At 33.3% G+C, this 11,062-nt stretch overlaps 1 protein-coding gene across 2 annotated transcripts in view; it reads left to right on the top strand.

The window, feature by feature from the left end:
- The window catches only part of CSMD3 (CUB and Sushi multiple domains 3), a 1,254,780-nt gene that overhangs the window by 138,174 nt on the left and 1,105,544 nt on the right, over positions 1–11,062 (top strand). For both annotated transcript variants that reach the window (XM_011934353.1, XM_011934352.1), the window contains exon 2: positions 7,183–7,405. In XM_011934353.1, the coding sequence (XP_011789743.1) occupies positions 7,183–7,405 (223 nt within the window). The remainder of the gene's footprint in view (positions 1–7,182; positions 7,406–11,062) is intronic.

The raw sequence follows: 11,062 nt of genomic DNA, 5'->3' as shown, positions 1-11,062 counted from the left end.
ACTGCGCTGTTAAAAATGACCAGCCCTGTGAAGCATAAATGAATGAGGGAAGATATTTTGCTTTATAATGCTTACTTCTGATTTTCAAATTTTTATGTAAAACACTGCATAATTGGGATTATGCAAAAAAAATTGTTCCTCAGTGAGTATTATAAGTTCTTCTTATGAATATGTAGCTTTTCATTTCAATCAATATGAAATTTACAAGTTACATGCACTCACCCCAAATCTTTACAAAAATCTGTTATTCAAAAATTTACCCCAAATTATAATACTAACCCTATTTGTCTCTGAGTTTCCTCAGTGTGGAAATTTGGAGTCATTTGGTTTGGACCAATAAATGGTAGATGAAAGTATTTATTCAGTCAAAAAGTGCTTACTGAATTTCTACTGAATGTCAGGCTTTGCCCAAAACACAATGGCATAAAGGCAAATTTCTGAAAGCCTTAGGAAAAACATTCATAAAAAATTACATTGTAAATAATAAATATTAGAAATGGAAGTATCAATAAAGAGAAGCAAAAGATAAATGACAAGTGACACTTTACCTTAATATCTAGCAAGTGATTGAATATTGTGAGGACTCTAATGAGCAGGTATATATGTGTTCCCCACTCCTTCCTCCATCTAGAAGAAGAAGTGGTTAGTAAACTCCAAAGAACTATTCCTAGGTCAGCTTCAAGAAATTTAAGAATCCAGTTTAGTACTCCAAAATTAAAGATGGAATATGGCTTAGCAAAATAAAAACAAAAATCAGTTATCTTTTATATAAGGTACATGGAGAGAAGTGTGGACTTTATATTGACAATAAGGAGTAGCCAAAGAATGCTATTGAATAAGGAAGTGACAAGATTGGGTTTGTTTGTTGTACAAATGACTTTAACAGCAATGTGGGGACCTGAATAGATGGGCAAATGCAGGAAGTCTGGCAGGATAGATTGATTGCTCTTAAAATAGGATAGGATGCAGGAGATGAGGAAGAATTAAATCGAATCCACAGGATTTAGAATAGAAAAGTAAAGAGGGGGCTAGAGATAGATTTAAGAGACAGTTGATAGAATGAACTAACGAGATTTGAGGATAAGCAAAGAATCCCAGAGGACATGGATGACTAGTTTCTACATAGTATGCTACATCTACACAGAGATATATAGCAAAGGGATGGAAATAGATAAATGATGATATGCCTCTTTTATGGTCACCAGTATTGCTTACAGCTATGTCTGTGGTTGCTAAGAAGCCTGCAAAGCAGAGAAGACAGATGAAGACAGAAATCTAGTAAAGGAGTGGTTTTAGGAGAAGTTCATGAGATTAGGAAAGCAGGACATAATCATGGAAACAATAAGAAAATATTTCCGAGAAATAACAACAATTAGCCATAACAAATGCACAAAGATGACAAAAACATTTTTTGCAAAAAAGAAGTGATTTTGAAAATGGAAAGGTCATGAGTAATTTTTGCAAGAGTCATGTCAACATAATTGATCACAGAAGCTCAGTTGCAGTGTTTTGTGAAGATGACTGGAAAAAGTAAACACAGGTGTGAATGTTGCTTGTCAGAAACCTTAGCACACTCAAGAAATTAAAACATCATTAAACTACTACTATACATATAGTCATTGCATTATTTCTTGCTGAGTAGTAAAGGTGAAATATGGGCCTGATGTTTTTTGAAATCAATATTGTTAATCAAACTCTTGATGACAGTGAGACCCAAGTCATGTAAAATTTAGTTACTTTTCAAGTGTAAATACACTGTTTAATTTTAAGTGCACATTAAAAGATAAGGTCTGAAAAACATAAGACATTTAGAAATTGTAAAACATGAATCTATGAGAAGTTGCAATGCCAGTTTTTGAGGGCAGTTTTCCATATACTACATACTGACTTATCTAGATTTAGTTTTGTTTCTATGTGTTCTCATAGCAAAGTGTGCACACACGAATCATAATACTTTCTGTATTTCGTAGCAATGGCCTAAATGTCTTGCTATCTCGTGTTTTAGATTGTCAGCTCCCAGAAGACGAGCTGGGAAACTGTTCTTTGTATCATTTTACCCTTAAGGCATGAAATATGTGATGATAGATGAATGAATATAGGAAAACAATTATCAGAGGAGACAAGAGAAAAAGGAAGTGATGTTCCTCACGTACTACAAAGAACAATAAGGAATTGTGAATTTATGAGAACAATGAACAAGAATAACCAAAGTTGTTTCATTTAGAAATGTATTTACAAAGACAAATATAGATTCTGAGTGAATCACAATAGTAATCTTAATAGTAATCAGAGAAATTACAATAGCAATTACCAGAGTAACTACTTAATAATTATCAGAGAAATGCAAAAGAAAATAGTATTATAACTTTTTTTGCCTTGCAAAATTTGGGTTTTAGCCTCTTGACATTGGCTTTGACAATTAATTTTGATATCGCTCCAAAAAGCTCAAGCTACAAAAGCAAAAGTAAATAAACAGAACAACATTAAACTAAAAACATTCAGAACAATAAAGGAAACAATCAACAAAATAATAGGCAACTTATGAACTATGAAAAAATATTTTCAAACCACATTTTTGTTAAGGAGTTAATATATCCAGAATTATAAAGAATTCTTATAACTCAATAGCAGAAAAAACAGTAACCTGATTTTAAAAATGGGCAAAAGACCTGAACAGACATTTCTCCAAAGAAGATATAAAAATGGCAAAAAGGTATATGAAGAGATGCTCACCATCATTAATCTTTCGAGAAATGCAAATTTAAACCACTATAAGATATTGCCTTATGCCCGTAAGTATGATTATTATCAAAAAGACAAGAAATAACAAGTGTTATCAGGGATGTGGAGAAAAGGAAACCCTAGTACACTATTGGTGGGAATGTAGATTAGCACAGCCTATGAAAAAACAGTATGGAGGTTCCTAAAGAAATTAAACATATTATATTAATAGAATCACTATATGACACAGCAACTCCTCTTCCAGGTATGTACCAAAATGAGATACAATAACCACCTTGTAAAAATATCTGCACTCCCAAGTTCTTTGCAGCATTATTCACAATAGTCAAAATGTGGAAACAACCTAGATATACATTGAGAGATAAATTGATAAAGAAAATGAAATATGTGTATATACATACACACACACAAAATGGAATCTTATTCAGCCTTAAAAAAGGGGATATATATCACTTTTTATATATACACAATGGAATATATTTTATACACACACACACACACACACACACAGACACACACACACACACAAATCTTATTCAGCCTTAAAAAGGGAAATCCCACCATGTGCTACAACCTGGATGGACTTAGAGGACATTATGCTAAGTGAAATAAGCCAGACACAAAAATAAAAATGCTGCAAGCGGGTGGATCACCTGAGGTCAGGAGTTCAAGACCAGTCTGACCAACAGGGAAAAACCCACTCTCTACTAAAAATACAAAATTAGCTGCGTGTGGTGCCACATGCCTGTAATCCCAGCTACTAGGGAGGCTGAAGCAGGAGAATTGCTCGAACCTGGGAGACGGAGGTTGTGGTGAGCTGAGATCATGCCATTGAACTCCAGCCTGGGCAACAAGAGCAAAACTCCATCTCAAAAAAAAGAAAAAAAAAAAAATCTTAGTACACTCAGATAGGCAATGAAACAGTGATTTCCATGGATGAGCAGGAGTAAGGGGAAGAGAAAGTGGGGAGCTGTAGATCATATAGCTGATATGTAAGATGAAAAAGTTTAGAGGCCTAATGTGCAACATTAGGACTAAAGTTAATGAAACTGTATTGTAGTAAGAATTTTTGTTAAGTAAGTATATTTTAGCTGCTCTTGTCACACAAAAAAGTAACTAAGTGACATGATAGCTACATTAAGCTATTTCATGATGGTAACACTTTACTCTCTGTATGTATTCCACAGCATCAAGTTGTAAACTTCAAATAAACATGATAACATTTCTTAAAAAACAAAAATGAAAAGCAAAATTTGCCTTTCAAAACTATTTAGTGTTGACAGAATTAGGGTTGAGGTAGAAAAACACTTCATACAATGGTGCCAGAAACATAAATTTTCATATGTATTAAGGATGGTTTCACTGTATCTATATACATTTTCAGCAACCCCATTTCTGGGATTCCACCTCGGGAGGTATCAATCAAGTGCACAAGGATATATGCCTTTTGTGCACAAAGGATATATACTTTGTATGAGGATATGTGTACAAAACTGTTTTTACAAAGTTGTTCATTAGACCTTTGTAACCATAAAAATGAAGTTATCATTAGGAGAATGGTAAAATAAATTATACTATAGGCATACTATATGCTGTGTAGCTATAAAGTCTTTCAAAGAAGAATGTAGTAGAAGTCTACATTTGTACCCAGAATAATGCCAGTGATTTTTTAAAATAGATATAACAGTTCAGAAAAATATGCATAATATGACTGACATCATTTGAAAAATAATATAAATGCATATCTGCTTGTGCCTAGGAAAGGCCTAGTAAGATAAACACTGCGCTGTTAAAAATGACCAGCCCTGTGAAGCATAAATGAATGAGGGAAGATATTTTGCTTTATAATGCTTACTTCTGATTTTCAAATTTTTAAAGTGAAAAATGTAAACCTCCTTTTTGGAAAAAATGTACTTTATTATAGAGAATAATGTTATGTTTAATCTAACTTTGTGATAAATAAAAACAAAAATAAAAAGAAGAATACAGATAAGGAAGTTTAAATATAGGTGTAATTCCTAATTTGTCTAAAAATTAAAGTACTTGAAATGCATGAATCAGCAGGCCCTTGAAGAATGAGTGGACAAAGCTGAGCATGTTATTTTAAGACATATGTCCTTTTTCTAAAACTATCAGGGTTATGGGGCTTGAGAGTATATAAAACAGCCCATAGATCAGACGGTAGCTGAAGGGACTTATGCTTGACTTTAGTTATGAAGTTCAAATTGGAAGCTGTTCAGGCAGAAAACTAATAGAAATGGGTGATAGCTAATTAACCTAAGGCTTCAAAGTAATTGCTCTGCAAGAAGCAATTTAAAAAGAGACCTTTTAGTTATTTATTTATTTTTGAAAATCATAAAATGCCCTATTTGACTTTTGGCGCATGAGCAAAATTATCTGAATATACACAAATATTGATTTTTTTTTAAAACCTCTTCTACCTGATCCAACTTCTTGGTCAATTTGCAAAGAGACAAAATGATAACAAGAACTATGCTTTATATCACATACACATACCGAATATCCCAGGCTTAAGACTTTGCCATATGGTAAGATGTAGAAAAAGATCCCTGTACTAAATTTTGCTCAGAGGGTAGGATTATATTGGTCAACCTAGCCCTGAGCCACATTTCTCATCACTGGAGTCAGCAGAGTCAGCTGCTCCAAAGTATATAGCTGTTTTGGCCACTTGAACCCAGGAGGTAGAGGTTGCAGTGAGACAAGATCACGCCACTGCACTCCAGCCTAGGCGACAGAGCAAGACTCCATCTAAAAAAAAAAGAAAAAAAAAAAAAGGCATATTACTGTTTAATAGAGAAACGGCTCCCTGGCAAAATCAAGGTGCTATTGTGAAAAGAACGTGGAATAAATGCAACATCCCAAATCAGCCACTATCTGCCACAATCTACAACTCTGGCTTCTGAGGACTTCTATTCAGCAGTCCTGTTACTTTTAAAAAGTATCCATACTTACATAAAATATATTCATTTTTTTCCCAAAGAAAGAAGCCCTAAATTTCCTGCATTTCTATGCCTAGTTCCAAACATAGATACTTTGGGTAGTATGGAGTTCTTTCCCTCAAAGTAGCTTGTCATCTCTGATTTACAGCTTTCTGGCACTTCGGCTTCCTGTAGGACTCACAGATGAAGATAATAACATCTGGGTGAAGAGGTTCTCATGAGAACTTCTGATCCTGTTTAACTACCTCTAAATGCAAACTTTATTAGCATGTAGTCTACTAAAGACTGGGACCATCTTCTCTTACTGTTGTATTAATCTTTGATTTTTACATTACACAATATGCTACAGAATATTATATATTTGAAGAGGTCAGGCGCAGTGGCTCATGCCTGTAATCTCAGCCCTTCGGGAAACCGAGGCGGACGGATCACCTGAGTTCAGGAGTTCGAGAACAGCCTGGTCAACATGGCGAAACCCTGTCTCAACTACAAATACAAAAATTAGCCGGGCGTGGTGGTGCATGTCTGTAATACCAGCTACTTGGGAGGTTGAGGCTGGAGAATCACTTGAACCCAGGAGGCAGAGGTCGCAGTGAGCCAAGATCTCTCCACTCCACTCCAGCCTGGGTGACAGAGCAAGATTCTATCTCAAATATATATATAAAATATAATATAATATATAGATATATATATATATTTGAAGAGACAAATTGCTGAAAAAATACAGTAAGTTTTCTAAGTATTTCCAGGACTCATGCTCTCAGTAAATTAGACTTACCACGGAACAAATACAAAACTTCTTAAGATGGGTGCTATCAGTTGTCCAGGATCCATTTATTTAACTTATTTCTGTCCTGACCTTCGGATTCACTCTGATGTGATTAACTTAGGATTTTGTTCATCATGAACTAAATATTTTAATGAAAGGTAGAGCCATTTCATAGACTTAAAAAATTCCTCTTCTATAATCAGGGTGAGATAGATTTTCCTAAAACATGTGAGCTACAGGGTACAGATGTGAATATGTCAAAAAAAACTAGCATGTGTTGCCAAGAAAAAATGTAGTTAATTCTTTGGGACCCAAAATGCATACAAAGATCTTTAAAATGTCAATGCTGTTTATGAGCTTCCACAGTGAGATTTAAAACTCTTTGAGGAAAGATACTGTGTTTTAGGATTGTGTTTGTCTGTAGGAACCTCTAATGGATAATGATTCAGATGTATGTGGATAATTTTATTTCATCAACTGATTTACAATGATTTATCTCAGTATATATTATAAATGATCAATCTTCTATTATTTTGTTTCTTATATATTACATATATATTTGTATATAGTGCCCAGCTCTTAAACTGCCATTTTTAAAATTACTGTTAACTTTGCTCTTGGAAACACAATAGACATTTAAAATAATATTATCTTCTGGATTATTCTTGATTTATATAATATTAATGTATGTTTATTTGTCTTTTGTTGCAGGATTTATTTATACATGTGGTGGAACTTTAAAAGGACTTAATGGCACTATAGAAAGCCCTGGTTTTCCATATGGATATCCCAATGGTGCAAACTGTACATGGGTAATAATAGCAGAAGAACGAAATAGAATACAAATTGTTTTTCAGTCATTTGCTCTAGAAGAAGAATACGACTACTTATCATTATATGATGGACCTCCTCATCCTACAAACTTTAGGACAAGGTTAGTGCATTTTGAATGGAAGACTAGAGAGAAAATATTTTCTGGGTAAAAGTAGTTTATTTTACAAAAGATGCTTAACATTTGTGATGCAATTATAATAAAGTTGTATTCACCAACTAATTATTATGTATTTGGAAGTATATCATCCCATGAACAAATTAGCTTGATATCTCTGATGTCATACTGCGAGTACATTAATACCAAGTCTCACAAAGGTGAATGTATATTGAGTAGTGATCTCTTTATAGTGGCTAAAAGTATTTTGTTGTTAAAAATGATTATCTCAAGATTTCAATCATTATGGATATAACTTTCGATAAAGTAAAACATACTATATAGGGTATATTTCAGTGATAATGTTTCCAATTTTAATATACAACACTATGCAAAAACACTTTAAAATCAGCATTTATGGATAGTAGAATAAATTAATTTCTGATAAGGTTTGTAATTTATAAAATCTAAATATCTGAAAAGAACATTCTTTCATGTCAAAAACGAGGACACTCATATTTTTGCCTCTGCAAATAAAAGTATTTTTTTGAAGCTCAGTGATAAAACAGATGTAAAAATTAACTAACACCCTGACTATTTTTAAGGTAGTTCTTCTGGTTCTTCAGAATTTCCTCTTGGCGAATAGGTTATGTAAAATTAGAAGTGTTTTTGGAAGTCTTACCAAAAACTTATTTTAACTGTAAATCAACTATAATTCAACTAAAAAATTCAACATTCCAGGCATTGCACATTTTATTTAGTCCTAGATTTATGCCAGTGTTTGTATACTTTTCTTTAAGTGCTGTCAGCTTTTTAAAACTTGTAATTTAAAATATTCTGAGGAGATAACATGTAAGAATTAAAGACTCTTTCCGTACTTGGCTATATTTGAGTTATGATTCTGTGATGCTGTTACTTCCTAATAGTTAACAACATGTTCTTGCCTTCCTAATGTACAAGAAGCAGATTATCAGTGCTGACATTTTACAGTTTCATCAGTCTTCCATATTCCTTTGCATTTATATTTTTTCAATTTTAGGTAAAAAATTAGTGTTTATTTTCCTCAAATTTTGGCAGTGAAAACATAATGTAGTGGGGAAAATGGTGGATCTGGAGATGAGATTTATTACATTAGGATGTTAGGTTTGTTGCTCACCAGTTATTTGAGCAATCCACACTACGTCTGTTTAAACTGAGACATGGTAATAAGGCCAGGTCTATCCATCTTATTATACTCTTCTGCAGGTATTATGAAAAAATGTGTATGAACCTGCTGCATGGCTACAAAATCCTATTAGAGCACATTGAACTGCTTCCAGTCACATGACACTTAAAAATGCCCGAGTTGTTTCACAAACTTTGTTGTGCAGAAACAAGATTACTAGATTGATTACAGCTAAGATTCTACTGTTCTTTCTTTTTTTCCTCTATACTCATTTACTGAGTAAATCTGATTTCTTTTTCCTTTTACATTGTCAAACTCATACGATAATTATCTATTTTATAAATACATGTTATGGTATGCATGTCTGACTGCTATTTGATCATCATTGCCACTGTCATTAAAAGCTGGTTGTCTTTTGTTAAATCCAAATAATATCTATAAGTAGAAGTACAATTTTTTACCTGACAATGTGTGGGTTATAATTTTCCTAATTATATAAAAATACTTATTTTAATATTACCTGGTAGTTTCAAAGTATCAATTCCCTGATAGTATTACTTGTACATGTACCTATTTTCTCTAGATCACCTTGAAAATGAGAAAACACATTTTTATTTTACCTCTTCCCCTCTTTTTTAAACAACTGTGGCCTCTGGGAAGTTAAAAGACTGTGAAATTAGGAAAATAAATTTATTGTTCTCATTCTTTCTTTCCTAATCTGTAAATTGGGAACAATAGCCCTTAATTTACAGAGATTTTATGGAGAATACAATATAATGAAAGCTCAATGACTCTAACCCTTAACATTTATTGAATGATTCCTCTACACCTGTCTCTGTACCAAGTATTTTGTCTTCATTATGGTATTTAACTTCTCCTGTGTTCAGACAAAGTAAAATAATTACTATTATTATAATCAGCATCATTTTACAACTGATAAAATGAGGCTTGCCAGAGTAAAATTGTTGAAAATGGCAAAAGGCAGAACTATCATTGCAATTCAGATTTGTTTCAATTTAGATCTGAAGCTCTTCAATATATATAGTTTTATGTAGTTATACATAATCTCCAAGGTTTATGTATTGATATATAAATAAAAATCTATTTTTTTCTCAGCAGTATTGGATAAAATTTAGTAAGAGAAATAATAATACAAGGCATATTTTCAAACAGATATAATATATACGAATATAAACTGAAAGGTAAGCTCCAAATTTATTTTTGCTATTTATTTTACAGACTGTATTCAAACATGTACTCTATTTATACAAGCAAAATGACAAGACTATATTCTAACATGTAGTCTATGTTATAATGTAGTCTTTAGAGTCTAATGTTTTGCTCACTGTAAATGTTTAACGCATCTACTGGTTTTTGCGCTTAAAGAAGTACTGTAGCTAATGTTATAGCTGACTTTAGTTAGCAAGACTGGAAGGAAAAAACTTAGTATGTAACCTACAGCCCCTTCCAGACTGTGTTTATATACAAAATCTGCTGTTTGATTAAAAGTCGAAACTGCTGCTGGCAGAGTTTGATTCATGTTTGCGTCTGGCTGTTTGAGTCACTGTTTTCTCGGGTTTTGTTTCTTTCATATTGGATCATATTCTCACTTAATGCATGCCCTTATGGTGTGTTTGCTGTTCTCTTTCTTCCAGAAATTGATAACTTATTGTTTTTACTTTTCCTGAGCTCCAATAGATTTTTTTAAAAATGACTTCCAGGCCGGGCGCGGTGGCTCAAGCCTGTAATCCTAGCACTTTGGGAGGCCGAGACGGGCGGATCACGAGGTCAGGAGATCGAGACCATCCTGCTAACCCGGTGAAACTCCGTCTCTACTAAAAAATACAAAAAACTAGCCGGGCGAGGTGGCGGGCGCCTGTAGTCCCAGCCACTCCGGAGGCTGAGGCAGGAGAATGGCCTAAACCCGGGAGGCGGAGCTTGCAGTGAGCTGAGATCTGGCCACTGCACTCCAGCCTGGGAGACAGAGCGAGACTCCGTCTCAAAAAAAAATAAAAATAAAAATGACTTCCTACACTTGTCTTTCAATAATGTAGAAAAAAAATGGTTTGTGGTTCTTGTCATTCTTCCTTGCCTAAATAGACATGTTGGGATTCATAATCAAAATTTCATATTTTAAAAACTATAAGCCTCCAATTATTAATGATATAGCTTGTTTTTCTCTTAGTTATTTTTTATTAAATGAGAATTGATATTGGTAAAGCACTGTTAGGGAATTTCTTTCTTAGTTATAACATTATCGTAGAACAAATGCTGATGCATTTAAGGCAACGTTGCTGGACTTGATGCATAAAGGTTATTCTAAGCTTTGTTTACTTTACATTAATATTACATTTTCCCAATAATTAAGTTATACCAAGAAGTAAAAAAATCACCTATTATTTAATGAGGTAGAGACAGATATATTCACCCAGGATCACTCTATATATGACATTGCATGTCCTTAGTAATCTCTCTACATTATAATATACATGTTTAAT

This window comes from Colobus angolensis, unplaced genomic scaffold (assembly GCF_000951035.1).
Source record: "Colobus angolensis palliatus isolate OR3802 unplaced genomic scaffold, Cang.pa_1.0 Scaffold134, whole genome shotgun sequence".
In the NCBI taxonomy this organism is placed as follows: domain Eukaryota; kingdom Metazoa; phylum Chordata; class Mammalia; order Primates; family Cercopithecidae; genus Colobus; species Colobus angolensis.
This window is presented reverse-complemented; position numbering and strand designations above follow the sequence as displayed.